The sequence below is a fragment of the Hypomesus transpacificus genome, chromosome 23, assembly GCF_021917145.1.
Source record: "Hypomesus transpacificus isolate Combined female chromosome 23, fHypTra1, whole genome shotgun sequence".
In the NCBI taxonomy this organism is placed as follows: Eukaryota; Metazoa; Chordata; class Actinopteri; order Osmeriformes; family Osmeridae; genus Hypomesus; species Hypomesus transpacificus.
This window is the reverse complement of record NC_061082.1, coordinates 9,292,170-9,309,582: the sequence shown is the minus strand read 5'-3', so window position 1 is coordinate 9,309,582 and position 17,413 is coordinate 9,292,170. Positions and strand designations below refer to the sequence as shown.

The following is a 17,413-nucleotide window of genomic DNA, read 5'->3' as shown; positions in this document are numbered from 1 at the left end:
AGATAAAACATCAGTTAGTGAATGTAACATGACTGTATGTTTTCTGGCTATTTGACCATAGTTGTGAGCAGGTTACTGCAAGGGAAAAATTTGATTACTTTTCAAATGTAACCTCCCATAAGCTAGTATTGTAGGCTACATGTCTCTTGGCCTACGTGTCTGTGAATAACTTGCATGTTATATTTGTATAGCCTGATTGTATTCACTAACAACCTCTCTGTCTATCCGTGTATCTGTCTGCCTGTATATATTTATCCATATATCTATCTAACCTGGGCACGCCCCGGATATATCCTCGTTATCTTGCTTCACTAAACCTAACAATCCCGCTAAACCAGGTTTCCCCGAGCGATTAAAAACATGGACTGGTCTAGAGCGCCGTACTTCACAGAAGTACAAACTAAATATTTAACAAATACGATGCGTTTAAGAGCATAATTCAAGCAAAAAGCAACACTGTTCCGGCTTCCAGAAAAAGAAAGGAATGTTGGGAGAAAATCGCCGAATGCGTAAGTTAATGGCCTTCTCAATATCACTGATTAAGGCAGTAGTAGATCTGACTCTGAATACAATAGTGTTTTCAATCCAATTAGATCCAAGATATCTTCGACAAATGATGAAGCAATTTTCCAAGACGATTTTGGTTGGTCAGTAGGCGGTGCTTTATCTCGAACAAAACCTGCTCCATAGCAGGTTAGGTGTGCAAAGAGCCATAGAGGGAAATGGCTTTTCTCTATGGCTCTGGGTGTACAGCATGAGTTACCATGGTGATCTATCCTGGTAAGAAGTGAACCACCGTTGTGACACTGAAAACCCTAAATCCGGCTTTGTAGTAAATACTTACAAAAACAAACAGAAGTAGTAGATTCCATGGAAAGCGTCTCCTGAGAAGAGAACATTAATTGGTTGAGCTGTGGTTCTCTGATGTTGGGAACTGTGTGCTTTGCAGTGGTTCTCTGTTTTGAGCACTATGTGTTTTGCTCTGAGCTTACCTTGGGCCTTTGCAGCAGACAAGAATTAAGTAGGTAACAAAATAAACACCTCTGCAAAAAGAGGAAGATGTCTCAACATGAAAGATGGTCATACTACACACAGTAGCCTATATTAACTAATCAAGTCATCATAATTGATTATATGTATACAGACTGTATCTTCCTCACTGAATAACTCACAGTGATGCCCAGTAAATTGATGGGTTTCTGATGACAAACATGCGCACTGGTTCACTGTCAAAAACAAAAAAAACGTTACTCTATTGACAGATGTTAAGATGCCACCAATATTGAAGGATGAACACTATAAAAACAACCTATTGTAGCATAATAGTGTGAAATGTTTATTTACATTTAAATAAATATATTGTAAAAAGTTTTGTGAAACTTACACAAATGTAAACACAGCAACAATTGAGACAGTGACTGCAAGCTGGGCAGCCAAAAGCATGTATACCTGACACAAACACAAAAATGAGACCACAGTCGTTATATTCCTGCTAACCATTATCAAAATGTCACTACAACTTTTAAGGTGTCATACTTTTCGGATGAATCCATGTCGAATCGCTGTGCTCTCCCATGTTCTATCATATGCAAATTCATCCATGTCTCCTGCAGAAAAAACAATACATCCAGTTGAGGGAATACGGTTATTCATTAAAGTAGGAAAATGGAGGCAGGATCCTGGATGATAACACTATGGAGTTACACAAAACTACTCTGAGATTTTGATGTAAAAAAAGCAACAAGTGTAACGTCTTGTATTATTCCGGACCTGTGCTGGTTGGCATCCCCAGTGGTGCTGTTGGTATAATACTGGGGAGGCCCGAGGCAGTGTAGCACGGGGTCATCCTCGTGCCAGGGTATAAGCCAGCATGCCCTGGGTACTGGGGGGTGGACAAGCCAGGGGCGGAGATGTAGGCAGGGGGTTGGGGTAGCGGACCACCATACCCTGGGAGTCCATATCCAGACTGCTGTGGGTAGTTATCGTACCTGGGGCCTCGTAGGGAATCTTCATAAGTTGGGGGCAAATTAGCTTTTGCCATTTTTATATGGGAGATGGACACCTGGGTGAGTAAGAAGTGATGTGGTAATACATGTATGAGTCTTTTTTTTATGATATTGTAGCGACCCGCACAGATATGTGTGTGACATGTTGGGCTGTTGAGTTTTGTGGCCATTGTTCAGTGTTTGCGGGGTCTAACATGCCGATCAACCTGCTATCTGCCAATCACAGGAATGCACAGAATGTTCGGTTGCAGGGCATCCTGGTGGTTGGTGGAGGGACATGGGAGGGGGGTTGGGCTGAAGGGATGGGGCATTGTTAGGACCAGGTTTAACGTTTTTAGCTCTCTTTTACGCCTGGGTTTCAAGAGAGCTGGTCGCGATTGTTCTGTGTGTCCTAATACGAGTACGAGTCTGCTAGTTGATTTGGCGTAGGCTACGGCCAAACAGTAGCCTTTGTTAACTTGAATAAACGATATAGATTCTGTAACGTCATTGCATGCCTGTTGCTTTCGGACCAAGGCTGGTCATTACACATTGTCATTATAATGCTTTATTTAAAGTATGCCTCAAATGGTCAGCAGGCTAGAAAAAGCTATTCACTTGTTTATATAGTCTTAGCACTAAATGTACATTTAAGTAGACAGACGTAAAAACAACCAACAATTTGCTTTCACGAAAGACAGCGTTGCAACAAAAACTTACAATATTGTGAATTAGTTGGCCTTTGGGCCGACTTACCCTATTTATATCGCCTGCTGGGCGATGAGAGCCTAACGTGAGACTCGTCGATCGTATTTTTATTTATTTTTCTTCAAAAGGTGGCAGTCTGCAGATCTATGACTAGACTGGTCACCCACATTTCCCAACTGTAATGGGATAGGGCTATCCTAGTCCCGTGTCCGCTATCAGCAGATGACAGGTTACCTCGGGACATTTTTTGACTTCAATACAATTAACTTAGCACTAGTCAAACTACTACTACTATTTTATCCGAGTTGAACCAATTTACTTTTTAATTGGGAACTTAAAATCTCAATAATAGTCAGCTAGATAGAAGGAAATTGCGTTTAGGTTATGCAAAAAAGTCCGTAGACAGGCTCATTCCATCATTTCTCGTGTTAAAATACTGTCTACAACAGAAGAAACCGGTAGGAGCCGCTATAGACCATAATATCATCCGTGGTCTATTTTCCTAAAGAAAAATATCCAAGCATGGAAATACAACGGTGTGCCTGCATACATTGCTCAAGTATTTCAGGTAGAGCAAATACAAAAAATATAATATATGTTAATTGGCACGGATGAGACACAGCTAATTTCAGAATGATGATAGTGGTGAAAATTGCGTTATTACGGATGCGCCTACGTAGCTATGACGTTCCCTGACTGGTCAGTTTTCCTGGTTACAACTGCATCATTTACAGTGTTAAGTTTAATTCTTAGGTACAGGCAAATAGGACGCATTGCTTGGATCAATTTTTTCAAGAAGATAATGGCACGCACGGAGAGGCCATTGTTTCGGATTGCGTGAGTTGATTTGTGGAGCAGTATGCTGTTTTATGTTGTGATACCGTTCATGCTAGTCAGCACTTCCATTTACTGCTGCAAGTCAGCCGCTACTGTAGCTAGCTAGCTAACTACGAACCCATATCTAACTATGCTCTCTGAACAGCCTTAGTATACTTGCTGTCACTACTGTAATACCAGTTATTATTTGGTGATACAATTACCTGCCATTTTGACTGTGCTATAGATACACGTTATACACCAGAACCAAACTGGGTTACATGTACTACAAAAGGCAAATGAGGAAGGCTCGAGAGCAATTTCCCACCGGCCATTCTAGGACACAGCCAATGGAATTCAATGGTCCGTAAGTGTGTTTTTAAAGCTGCAGCTATTTAATTCAGGTCAACTTCACCTCTCACTGTCCACCCTCCTTTCCCCCACAGGTATTAAAATCATACCCATCTCAGTTCTCTCCGACAACTACAGCTACCTTATAATAGATACTGAATCCAGTGTGGCTGTAGTAGTGGACCCTGCAGATCCAGAAGCAGTTCAGGTGGGTGATTTTAATCCTAATGGCGGGCCTCTATTCTATTCCAGGTACAACTCTCAATGATGACCCATCTAGTCTTATGCAACAAAACAGGGTTATTACATGTTAATAAAGTAAACCAGGCCAAAGAGTCATCAGTGACTGCTCAAGCGGTAATTCGTGTTTATCTGTCTTGCCAGTAGCACTTCCTCTTCCACACAAGACCCTTTTTGATTGGTTCCTGTGCCACTCTGGCCTCTGTCCCAGCAATACACAATGACTGCTCAGATAGAAGTTCAGTCAGTCCTCTCAAAACACTCCCCATTGCACTCTCCAAACATTGTTATTAGGTTATCATTAAGTTGTGTCTAGTTAGTGTTTTGTATCCATCTGTTGCTGTTGCAGGATGTTGTGGCAGTTGGCCCATATGGCACTGATGTTGCTTATTGGTTAACCAGTTAACCTCTGTAAGTCTTCTAGGCATTCCTGGAGAAGGAAGGGGTTATGTTGGAAGCCATCTTCTGCACGCATAAACACTGGTGAGAACATTATGTTGTGACCACAGACATTAAACACTCTTTTCAAGTACACAGATTATCCATGGTGTTGTGTGGTCGTAATGGATCATGTAATGTATTAGATTAGTGTGTGGAAAACCAGTATTCATAGTGTGCTTGCTGATCTCTGTATCCTTTCCAGGGACCACAGTGGGGGTAACAAAGGCCTGAAAAGGCTCCACAACTCCTGCCGGGTGTATGGGAATGCAACTGATAACATTCCGGGACTCACACAGTAAGGGCAGACCACACAGCTTTGTGAATTCAGATCCTATCTCTATGGCGTGTGTTGGGTTCTCTGTGCACAGCTCCTAAGATGACCTGCATCATGAAAGGTAGTTGTCATGCACGGAATACGTTATGAGGGTGAATTGCATGGCTTGTTCTGCATTCTGGTATGGAGTCATGCAGGTGTATTAAGGTCTCTGGTGATTTAATCTATTCTGACACACTTCACTGATAGAGAAGGATTGTTGATATTAACTTGGCTGGCATCAGGGGTGAAAATGATGGAGCAATACAGGTGAAGGATCAATTTGCTTTACCAAATCCATACAAACACAGCAACACGTAATAATCTCTCTGTGTGGCTATCCTCTGCAACCAAATTATGTTACAACACCACATAATAACCTAGGGGTACGTAGGGTAACATAACATAATCCACCTGTTGACAAGATAACATGGCTATAATGCCAAAAAAAGGTATAAAATACATTTACAAGGATGCACTAAACACAAATACCACAGTGAAAAAGGGATAGTGGACATCAGGGGTTGTCATAGGAATTAAATTAACCCCCCCAAAGAACATGCTGTTTTATCCTATCCGAATTGAGATAACCAAATAGATCCTAACCACTCCTAGTATATAAAAAGAACTTGTATAACCCACAGGCCACACATGACAACAATTATATGCTGTACTAAAACCTTAACTACTGCAAAAAATTAAGAATGTAATCTGATCTAATCTGGTGGGTCTAATATATATTTACATTTACATTACATTTAGTCATTTAGCAGACGCTCTTATCCAGAGCGACTTACAGTAAGTACAGGGACATTCCCCCTGAGGCAAGTAGGGTGAAGTGCCTTGCCCAAGGACACAACGTCATTTGCCACGGCCGGGAATCAATCTGGCAACCTCCAGATTACTAGTCCGATTCCCTAACCGCTTAGCCATTTGACTCCCAAAGTGCAGACACTTTACGTCCAATATTTGTCTGTTGGACAGAAGACACATGACTTGTGTTTTGTGTGGGCAGTGGCGCATGAAGGTGGTCACGGGCCCCAAGGCTAATCTTTAAGTGCCACCCACCCCCCCAACACACACACAAACTGCACACGCGCACACACATGCACACACTCTAGTCGCACTGATTAGCTACTAGCTGAGTTGTACGCTGTATTATTTGAAAACCTGATCACCAGGGGCGTTGTTAGACCCTTTTTACTGGGGCACGTGCCCCAGTATAAATCCAGTGTTTCCCACACATTGACTAATTTGTGGCGGTGCGCCACAGAATCAACACAGGCCGCCACATATTGCGTTTCGTAAAAAAAAAAGTAAACACGCAGCATATTTGTTCAGCTGCATTTCCTTCCCTGCTCTCCCTCCGTCTCCGTCACTCACGAGTCTGTCTCACATACACACACAGTCACAACCTTTAGCACACGTTAGCAACAATGCATACATACGCCGTTCTAGTAAGACAGACAGCTATATCAGCGAGCCTTCAGCATTAGTGCCGTAGCTAAAGGTCTAGGAAAGTTGAGGCTACTTTTTACTAAGTACCTACGAACATGTCTTAATCAAAAATTCCCTTTCGTTCTTTTGGTGAGAAGTCTCAAAAGTCTTTGTGTGTTTCCAGCCCCCTCTCAGACAAGGACTGTGTGACCGTTGGGCGCATGACTTTCAGGGCCCTCTTCACCCCTGGACACACCGTTGGTCACATGATCTACCTCCTGGATGGACGGGCCATCAGAGCACCTTCCAGCCTATTCTCTGGAGACCTTGTCTTCCTTTGTGGATGTGGTAGGGCCAGGGTCTACATTCTGTATAGTCTAGGTTGGGTAGACCTAAATAGTGAAGAGGCGTTATAGTTCACATGGAAAGACTTTTACATGCACATACTATTTCCATAAAATACGTATATTTGTTAATTTGTGGTCATGTGATGGTTTTACAATGTGCCCAGTTCGTCTGCACAGGCTACTACAGGATGTGTGACACATGACTTCCACATGTCATGTTTGCCAAAAACTAGCAGTGTTCATCATATTCACAGACACTGATTACTGTTTTAAAGAATGAAAGAATTATCATACTTCTTGCCTTTGACTTCTGCCGCAATGTTGTCATTAGCTGTTTGTGTTACTTGAATCTCACCAAGGATGTTTTTGCCTACAGGGAGGATGTTTGAAGGCAGTGCTACAACAATGCTGTCTTCTCTTGACACAGTCGGCTCCTTAAGCGATGAAACCCTTCTCTGGCCGGGTATGAAACTCTTGATTTGAGCTTCAGTATTAAGGAGACGCAGTGTCATAACTCTAGGGTTTGTGTGTTTGACTGTATGTGGGTGAAGTTACCTCTTATTTCCTAGGCCATGAGTATGCAGAAGATAACCTGCTGTTTGCTGCTGAGGTAGAGCCTCGGAACACTGCCAGGGAAAATAAGTATCAGTGGGTGCAACAACAGAGAGGTCAGAAGCTATGCACGGTGAGAACAATCCTCATCACAGCCATTGCTTTCCTACCATGCCCGCCCAAAGGGACTGGCTTCAGCTGAGAATACTGGCTCATTAAGGGCCTCAGACATAAAACCGTATTTACAAAGGCAGCGCACTTGAGTAAAAACGCAGATTACCTCTGCTGGGAGGGTATAAGGGAAAGTGGGTGTGTGCCGCAAAGAGATGGGTGGAGAGGTGTATTTCTTCCTTGCAACATGTTAATGTAAGCTGTAGGGCTGTCCCCACTTAGTCGACTAGTCGATTTTCTGGTCGATATGCTCTTGGTCGACTAAGATTTTTTTAGGCCATATGGCAGTGTGTCATCATTGCTGAACTAATGAAATGTTCAACAAAAATTGTAGATTATATTATTTAAGACAAATAAACCAACTCTATAAATATAGAATTTAAAAGAAAAGGTGTTACTGTTTTCCCTTTCGTTAATCTGCACTTTGTTTTGGTTTGGTATTTTGCACACGGCACGAGCACAATTGGCTGCAGAACTACAAACTCTGCCATAGCCTACTTTGTCGGTGTTATTAGTCAAAATGGCAAAGAAATCTGTGGTATGGCAGCATTTCATTAAAGTACATTTACAAAGTACCGGGTAACTCGAAAAATGTTGAAGGCAAACTCTGCAACCAACGGTTTATTTTTCATAGTTCGACGTCGAATTGGATGTAGCCTCCCACCTGAAAAATGGAAGTTGGTCTAGCCCTACTTCCCTCATGTTAACGCGCTGGGTTGAAAAATTAGCCTATTATACAAATCACATCCAAATCGAATGAAATTGTTATCGCTAAGAGCTTCTTAACAAATCTGGGAAACCCGGCCATTATCTTCTCTGGCCAAGCTTCTACGTAAGTTTGCATGTTTTCAGGCAGTGATAAGCGGGCTCTGATGATATGCATTAGGGATGGGAAGATTCACCGATTCGCATCGGTGCATCGGCATAAAAGCTCACGATGCGATGGCCCGAATCAAAAAAGTGTGCACCGGATACAACGTTGGATGAAATCGCGATGCATCGTTTCTAACATCTTTGCATCGGTATAATCCTAAATATTTATATAGAATTATGTGTATGCGAACACCTTTAGTATATACACATTTGACCAATGATTTGTGACCAACGATTTATATTTAGAACGTTTCTTAAGCGTGCTCTCATTCTCCACTGCTGTCAGTGTCCGATTCTCGTGAAGTCTCTCGGCCAAGTTTAGCGCGAGTTGGAGGCGTGTTCGGGCGAGTGTTATCATGGCAGAGGAAGAGTTACATGCTATAAAGTACACAGGCAGCACGGCTAATTTAGGTAGTCACCTGAAGAGGCTACATGGTATTTGTGTGGAGATGTCTGCCTCCCCCTTGGATTCAGCTATGGCTACAGTCAGTGGCTAGCTTGCCTCACCGGTACCCCTAGCAAGAATAGGAAGCAAAAATCCCTGTTGTGTACGACAAAGACGATAGATAGCTGAGTCATTGAAAAAAACCTTAAAGTAGGACGTATGAGTGCAATTTAGTGTGTGGTGTTATGACAGTGTTTACAGCAGCTTGTGACTGCCAGTAATAGTTTACCCATTTTTACATTCAGAGAACACATACAACAGGTCAAGGTCCAGGACTGATGTTATTTTATCTATTGTCAGAGACTTTGTTTAATATGTGAAATAAAACTTTCACTTGTTTAGTTAATTGATGATTTGCAGTCTGTCAAAGAAATAAATGATAATGTAGCCGACCATATTAAATTCCATTGCATCATATTCCCTTTGCATCTCATTGAATCGTATCGCGTCGAATCGCACTGCATCAGTATTTCATCAATATCTTTGTCAAAAATTAACACAGGAACATTAAACTTCGCATTCCTTTTCGCATTCCTCTACTACTATCTGAACAAGTTGTCCAAGCTTTGGTTTGGTGATACAGACGATTATTGATTAACCAGGGCCATAGCAATAAATCTATAGAAACACACATTTTCAAGTATTTCCTCAATATCTTTGTATTTCCTCAACCTTTGATTTGGTGATAAAGTTGATTATTGATTAACCCATAGCCAATAAATCAATAAAACACCAATATTTCAGTATTTCATCAATATCTTTGTCAAAAATGAACATATAAACTTCAAACCTGTTGCACATTCTTCTACTACTATCTGACCAAGTTGTCCAAGCTTTGGTTTGGTGATTAAGTTGATTATTGATTAATCCATAGCCTATAAGTCAATAAAAACACAGATTTCAGCATTTTCTCAATATCTTTGTCATTAATGAACATAAAACCTTCAGACCTGTTTCACATTCTTCTACTACGATCTGACCAAGTTGTCCAAGCTTTGGTTTGGTGATAAAGTTGATTATTGATTAATACATAGCCAATAAATCAATAAAAACACAGATTTTCCAGTATTTCATCAATATCTTGGTCCAAAAAGAACATAAAACCTACAAACTTGTTGCACATTCTTATAATACTAGCACACCAAGTTGTCTAAGCTTTGGTTTGGTGATAAAGTTGATTATTGATTAACCCACAGCCAATAAATGAAGAAAAACAAAAATGTTCCAGCATTTCCTCAATATTTTTGTCAAAAATGACCACAGAAACTTCAGACCTGTTTCACGTTCTTCTACTACTATCTGACCAAGTTTTCCAAGCTTTGGTTTGGTGATAAAGTTGATTATTGATTAATCCATAGCCAATAAATCAAGAAAAACACAAATGTTACAGTATTTCATCAATATCTTGGTCAAATAAGAACATAGAACCTTCAAACTTGTGGCACATTCTTCTTATACTAGAACACCGCGTTGTCCAAGCTTTGGTTTGGTGATAAAGATTATTATTGATTAATCCATAGCCAATAAATCAATACAAACACATTTCAGTATTTCATCAATATCTTTGTCAAAAATGAACATAAAAACTTCAAACTTGTTGCGCATTCTTCTACTACTATCTGACCAAGTTGTCCAAGCTTTGGTTTTGTGATGAAGTTGATTATTGATTAACCCATAGCCAATAGATCAACAAAAACACACATTTTCTAGTATTTCCTCAATATCTTTGTCAAAAATGAACATAGAAACTTCAAACTTATATTTTATGGAAATTCAAGTTCAAGTCTTTTATTTGTCCAGTACACAGAACATCACAAGGTCAGACTGGGCACTGAAATTCTTAGGACAAGACAACCCTGGCATAACATAACATATAAGTACAGAGAACATAATTGACATCTATGCTGAGCTTAAATAAGTGAAACTTCCTAAATATACAGATAGCAATAAATAATTGACTATACTAACCCTAATACTAAAACTTCCTAAATATACAGATAACAATAAATAATACACTCTACTAACCCTAAATGCAAATATTACCTATTACAACGCTATAACCTATTCTAACCTAGGTGGAGTACAGTACAGTAGTGCAAAATTGCAGATCAGTGTCTATGTCAATGACCATACAGGAGCCTGATGGCGAAGTACAGTGAGGTACAGTAGTGCAATGTTACTGATAGTGACAGTGTATAAGTGACTAGTGTGCAGTGAATCAATGTCCATATCAGTGTCCATTCAGAAGCCTGATGGCCCTTGGGTAGAAACTGTTGTCCAGTCTGCGTGTGCGCGACCGGATGCTGCGGTAACGCCTGCCAAAAGGCAACGGTAAAGAGACTGAAGGATGGGTGGTAACAGTCTCTTAGAATCCTGCCAGCTTTCCTGAGGCAACGTGTATGGTAGGTGTCCTGTAGGGCTGGGAGCTTCCTGCCGATGAAGAATTCAGCGGAACGGACCACACTTTGTAGGGCCTTGTGGCCCCTGTCTGTGCAGCTCCCATACCACACTGTAATGCAACCACTCAGAATGCTCTCTATAGTGCATCTGTAAAAGTTAGTGAGGATGACAGAGTCCATACCAAACTTTTTCAGTCTCCTCAGGAAGAAGAGGCGTTTACGGGCCGCTTTGACCACCTTGTCCGTGTGAACAGACCAGGTGAGGTCGTTGCTGATGTTCACCCCGAGGAACTTGAAGCAGCTGCTCTTCTTCACTTCAGATCCGTTGATGAGCAGGGGTGCATGCTCCTCCTCCTGCCGCCTCCGATAGTCCACAATCATCTTCTTGGTCTTGCTAATGTTGAGAGAGAGGTTACTGTCCTGGCACCATGATGTCAGGGTGTCAACCTCCTCTCTGAAGGCTGACTCGTCACTGCCAGAGATGAGGCCCACGATGGTTGTGTCGTCAGCAAACTTGACAAAAAATACTGAAATATTTGTGTTTTTATTGGCTATGGCCCTGGTTAATCAATAATCGTCTTCATCACAAAAAAAAGCTTGGACAAGTTGGTCTGCTAGTAGTAGAATAATGTGAAACAGGTCTGAAGTTTCTATGTTAATTTTTGACAAAGTTATTGAGGAAACACTGAAATATTGGTGTTTTTCTTGATTTATTGGAAATATAGGTTAATCAATAATCAATTTTATCACCAAAGCTGGGCAAGTTGGTCTGCTAGTATTAGAATAATGTGAAACAAGTCTGAAGTTTCTAGGGCTGTCCCCACTTGGTTGACTAGTCGATTTTCTGGTCGATATGCTCTTGGTCGACTTAGATTGTTTTAGTCGAGCTGCCATATGGCAGTGTGAGATCTGATTCCCGCTTGTGTCATCATTGCTGAATTAACGAAATGTTCAACAGAAATTGTAGATTATATTATTTAAGACAAATAAACCAACTCTAAAAATATATAATTTAAAAGAAAAGGTGTTACTGTTTTCCCTCTCGTTAATATGCGCTTTGTTTTGGTTTGGTATTTTGCACACGGCACGAGCACATTTGGCTGCAGAACTACAGACAGACTAAAGACATCTGTGGTATGGCGACATTTCATTAAAGCACATTTACATTTACAAAGTACCGGGTGACTTGAAAAACGTTGAATGCAAACTCTGCCAACAACGGTTTATTTGTCATAGTTCAACGTCGAAAATGATGTAGCCTACCACCTGAAAAACGTTAGTTGGTCTAGCCCTACTTCACTCATGCTAACGCACTGGGTTGAAAAAGAAATATGCCTATTATAAGAATCACACGTTCCCCACTCAGCTTCTACGTAAGTTCGCATGCTGCAAGTTCAGGCAGTGATAAGCGCGCTCTGATGATTTGCATGTTAAACAAACAATATTTAAAATTTGTAGTACATTGTAAGAGATAATAAATGCCATCCGCATTCGGTTCCAACAGGACTGGTGATACGAGTCTTAATATTAGTAGGCTATTAGCGGCTGATTCTGCAATGTCCAGCAGCCATTGAGTCAGATCTCGAAAATGTCAGTATTTATTTTTTTTTTTAAGCGTTTCAAAGTTCGATTAGTCGATTTTCAGACGTTTCAGTCGAGTTTTGGTCGACCAAAGAAAATCTTAGAAACTTCTAGGGCTGTCCCCGACTATGTTCATTTTTGACAAAGATATTGAGGAAACACTGTAATATGTGTTTTTATTGATTTATTGGCAATATAGGTTAATCAATAATCAACTTTATCACCAAACCAAAGCTTGGACAACTTGGTCAGCTAGGAGTAAAAGAATGTGAAACAGGTCTGATGTTTCTATGTTCATTTTTGACAAAGATATTGAGGAAATACTGAAATATTGGTGTTTTTATTGACTTATTGGCTATGGGTTAATCAATAATCAACATTATCACCAAACCAAAGCTTGGACAAATTGGTCAGTCAGTAGTAGAAGAATGTTGAAAAAAATTGAAGTTGGTATGGTGTATTTTGACAAAGATATTGAAAAAAAAATTGGACCGTCAACTCTTTTACCCCGGTCCCTAAATATGACGCGGAGCCTGAACGGAGGTACGAATATGAATGTCTGTTGAATCTCGAATATGAAACTGATTTCACCAGCAGCTGATTTGTCCAGCAGCCATTGAGTCAGATTGCGAAATAGTTTGTACTTATTTTTTTTAAGCGCTTCAAAGTTTGAGTAGTCGATTTTCTGACGTTTTAGTCGAGTCTTGGTCGACCAAAGAAAATCTTAGTCGGGGACAGCCCTAGTTAGCTTTAACTAACTATTATATTTCTCTCTCCTGTTCGCTGAACCTTCTTTTTCTTTTCCTCGAATCATCCATGGTGGCAGTAACATGCAGGCGATTTATCCCGTCTTTTAACGGCGAGCTAATTAACACTAAAGGGCGGAGTAAGGCGCTGATTAAGCTGCGGTAGCAATGTTAGTAAATGAGGCCCTAAAGGCTCACTGGAAGGTTACTTATTCATTCTCCCTGCCCCCATCTTCTCTGCATTCTCATCACTAGGTTGGACTAGTGGTGGAACTACATGCACAGCAATGCAGCTCTGTGAACAGTTTCATGGCTAACATTGTGCATATCAATTGCTACGAAGCTATGATGATGAAACATACCATTATAGTATATTGTAATATATACAAGACGTGAAGACATGAACATGAAAGAAACCTTTCAGACCGAATCAATCGACTCTTCACAAGGCCATTTATATAGAATATGTACCTAGATAATATGATATCAACAGTAGAATCAACATATAATGTGACATATTTGCTGTGTGTGTATCCCTCTTCATACAGAGCCCCTCCACCATAGGAGAGGAGAAGGAGTACAATCCCTTCCTGCGGATCCACTCAGTGGATCTTCACCAGGCCCTGGGTCTCCAGCAATATCAAGATGAGGACTGGACCCAGTTTAGGGCCCGCGTCTTAGGGGAGTTACGCAGACTCAAAGATGTTTACAAGGGAAAGAAGTGACCTCAGTAGTAACGCGGTAGGAGCCTTGCATAAGGCAGTGTTAGCAATATTAGAGTGGTTTTAGGACTGAAGTGAAACTTTAAGCTATGAATGGAGTGAAAGTAGGGCTGGGCGATATTTTTTTAAATCGATTTATCAAAGTAATGACTTCCCTCAATAAAGATATCGTAACATAAATTCATTTTCAATAATATTGATAATGTTGACAGAGAATAATAAGGAACAGCAGTCCATTTAATTTCTGTGATGCAGCAGGAAGTTGCTGAGAAATGGTAGCCTACGTACGCTCACTAAAATATACTGACTGAGCACCGCAAGTGGAGTAGCTAGGGATGGGCGTGGTTAATCGAATATCCGGATATCCTAAAGTAAGTTAGTATTCGAATACTTTTTTCGAATACTTATGAGCGTAGTTTAATAAAAAATAATAATAATAATGAAAAACCGTTGCGTCGTGTTGTGAATTCTAATAGTTGTGACGTTAGAAATGATGAAAACATCAAAAAGGTAGGCTACGCCTGCGTTCTGCTGCGAGTCTCCTTTCATTTCATTTGGCGCTACAAGAAGCATAGTGTCCTGGCTAAGCAGTACCTCGCAGCAACCTCAGTTCATACAGTCTTTTCTACGCCGGCCTGCTCGTAAATCGACTCCGTACTCGCCTCTCCCCTGAGCATGTTTACATGCTAATTTTCCTGAATAAACATGCGTATGGCTAATGCAGTTGTGGCTTATTTGTTTTCTTACCAGTAGCATGTAGAGCTAGCGTAATCGGCTGCTTATGTTTGCATTGTGTGGTGGCGCACCGTATCCTATAGGATTCCGGTTCCAAGTTAATATCCAAGTTAATATGCAATATTTCTCCATGTGTGTCTTTCGTTTTTATCGAGGATAGCCTACCCAATGTGTTTAATTTAGTCCAATGTAGCCTACTTTTTATTTCACATAATAATAGGCTAATCGCTTTTCCGCCAAATTAAGAGCCTACGTCTGAAGACGCAGCGTTCCTTCAAGTTCATTGTCTTGTCGTCATGTTAATAAATTGATCTTTCATTTGTTTTCTTTATTCAACCCTTATTTAATCTAATAATTTAACAGTCCCAATTATTGCCAGAATGTGTGGTGGTTGATGTGTTTACTCTATGCTTTGCGTCACGTCAGGCTAATTACATAACGGAACCACATTGACAAAAATTGATTATCCGGATATTCAAAAATAATTTCGGATACTATTCGAATAGTGAAATCAGTTCAAATCTCCATCCCTAGGAGTAGCCAATGTTAACCGCGTAAAATGAGTCTTATTGACGAAAACAGTGGCAGCGATAGCCATGGCGAGGGAGCAACATCAAATGAAGAAATTATTGATAAAAAGGGTTCGTCTTCTTCAGTTATTTGGAAGTGGTTTAGCTTTTTGAAATCCGACAAAGAGCAGAGCAATGTTCGGTGCAAATTGTGTAGTAAACAAACAGGTGGCTACCAAGTCTTGTAATACGACAAACCTTTTTTACCACCTGAAGCTAAATCACTCGTTGGAACATGCAGAAAGTGTGAGTTTGCGCCAAGGTATTGATAAAAAGCAAGTTACTTGACCCCAGGTACGTGCTCCCTGGCCGCAAGCATTTCTCTCACACCACGCTGCCTAAACTTTATGCCGAGTGTAGGGAAAAAGATGAGGAAGAGAGTTATTTTGCTACTACTACGGATCTGTGGTCTATCGTCTTAACCTATCGTTATCAAATGGAAATATAAATATCTATCGTGACATTTTTTTACCCATATCGCCCAGCCCTAAGTGAAAGGTTTAGGGAACAAAATGACATACTTGCAGGTACAACACTAAAAAGCAGTGTGTAGGTTGTTTGCTGGCATTCCATTCATTCAACAGACCTTTCATGGAAATTAAGATATCTTGGACTTTTTCAGTTATGTGAAAAATTGCTCAAAGTCACTACTGAATATTTACTTAAGGTATGCACAGTACTGTATTGTACTCCACTGTAAACTCAGCTGTAATCAGCACAATTTCAAAAGTTTAAATTAAAGATGTTTTATTGATAGTTTTTAATTTGTTGAACAAAGGTACTACAACGTGATTCAGTGCTTGGATACTCCACTTTATGTACTCATTTGAAAAACCTAATCATCCACTCATGAGTCACTAACTGGTGATGGGACAGGTAGTGAAAACAAATAGCTGCTATTAAATACTCGTGTGTATTTTCTCCCCAAAAATACTCAGCTTTTCAGAAAAGCATATTGATTAATAATGAAAATGAAGAAAAATAAATGTTGGTGTGACATGATTGATTCAAACCTCAAGATTGAAGATTGAAGTCATAGTTTTACAGGAGCATACTAATGCCAAATGATGCCACATGCTGTAGCTACAACTTGGGTTTTTCCTATATGCACTGTTTTTTTACTTAATTTGCATTAAATGTGATAAGAAATAGAGTGACAAAGTAGAATTTCAGTATTTCTTTTTGGGGCATAGTATGATAAGCCTAACCTAACTATCATGATTTTCTTTATTCCTTTTTGCTCCATCATTAAAGGCCTTTTGTAACCAAAATTGTGAACAATAAACAGTAGTAGTAATAGTTAATTAACTAAATAACAGATACGTGGATTTATATAATTTGTTTGTGAAATACAATGCTTTATTTTAATAAAGATTTGATGCATTTCTTTACCACAATGCTCTAAGTAAGTGCCGTTATAAATGCATCAAGTTCACTCACAGAAATGTTAGCTGATACACCTAATGGTTCATCTCCACTCTCATGTTCTATTAATAGTAATCTTTAGGGAGACCAGATTTTGTGGCTTGTTCCCAAATGCTTGAATCAGGCTATTAGTATCATACTCTACTTGTGTGATACAGATCTGTATTAGCATATGTTACATTTTGACATCTGACACGTACGGTTAACAAACCACTTGGGAGATAATTTTACTTAAGGTTACATTTTAATGAGTAAAAAAGCAAGATACATTTTCCTGTTTAATTTCATTTTTGCCCCATGGCAATATTCTAGTAGGGTATGGAGGACCAAACCTACCAAAATAAAAAATAAATGAATACATAAATAAATGTATAAATACATTTATTTATACATAAACAAATGTAAATATATAAATATAAAAATTATTTCTGTATTTATTTATTTCTGTATTTATTTATTTCTGTATTTATTTATGTATTTCCTTGTCCTTAAGCTAATGAGGTAAGCTGTCAATCAATGTCACGGTGTCACCTTAAACCCATTGGTTGATCGGTATC

The 17,413-nt window shown here is 39.8% G+C and overlaps 2 protein-coding genes across 13 annotated transcripts in view; one reads left to right on the top strand and one right to left on the bottom strand.

Annotated features, from left to right (window-relative positions):
• The window catches only part of LOC124485268 (protein lifeguard 3-like), a 30,842-nt gene extending 26,332 nt beyond the window's left edge, over positions 1-4,510 (bottom strand). For 2 of the 7 annotated variants that reach the window (XM_047046761.1, XM_047046760.1), the window contains exons 1-7: positions 2,742-2,828; positions 1,771-2,062; positions 1,537-1,607; positions 1,385-1,449; positions 1,173-1,226; positions 993-1,043; positions 845-884 (exon numbers count right to left, since the gene is read on the bottom strand). In XM_047046761.1, coding sequence (XP_046902717.1) covers positions 845-884; positions 993-1,043; positions 1,173-1,226; positions 1,385-1,449; positions 1,537-1,607; positions 1,771-2,041 — 552 coding nt within the window. In that variant the 5' untranslated portion in view covers positions 2,042-2,062; positions 2,742-2,828. Of the gene's footprint in view, positions 1-844; positions 885-992; positions 1,044-1,172; positions 1,227-1,384; positions 1,450-1,536; positions 1,608-1,770; positions 2,063-2,741; positions 3,131-3,733; positions 3,779-4,002 lie in introns of those variants that run through there. The other 5 variants (XM_047046756.1, XM_047046757.1, XM_047046759.1 and 2 more) reach the window with 5 other exon arrangements.
• Positions 8-16,403, top strand: pnkd (PNKD metallo-beta-lactamase domain containing). Of its 6 annotated transcripts, XM_047046750.1 has the most exons (10): positions 3,190-3,261; positions 3,447-3,530; positions 3,757-3,872; positions 3,956-4,068; positions 4,525-4,583; positions 4,744-4,836; positions 6,476-6,639; positions 7,015-7,101; positions 7,208-7,323; positions 13,954-16,403. In XM_047046750.1, the coding sequence occupies exons 2-10, from the start codon at positions 3,496-3,498 to the stop codon at positions 14,128-14,130; spliced, it is 960 nt and encodes a 319-aa protein (XP_046902706.1). In that variant the 5' UTR covers positions 3,190-3,261; positions 3,447-3,495; the 3' UTR covers positions 14,131-16,403. The 6 variants fall into 6 exon arrangements, with proteins under 6 accessions (XP_046902709.1, XP_046902707.1, XP_046902706.1 ...); XM_047046751.1 differs by lacking the exons at positions 3,190-3,261; positions 3,447-3,530 and adding an exon at positions 9-509; XM_047046748.1 differs by lacking the exon at positions 3,190-3,261 and having other exon boundaries at positions 3,303-3,530.
• The last annotated feature ends 1,010 nt before the right edge of the window (positions 16,404-17,413 follow it).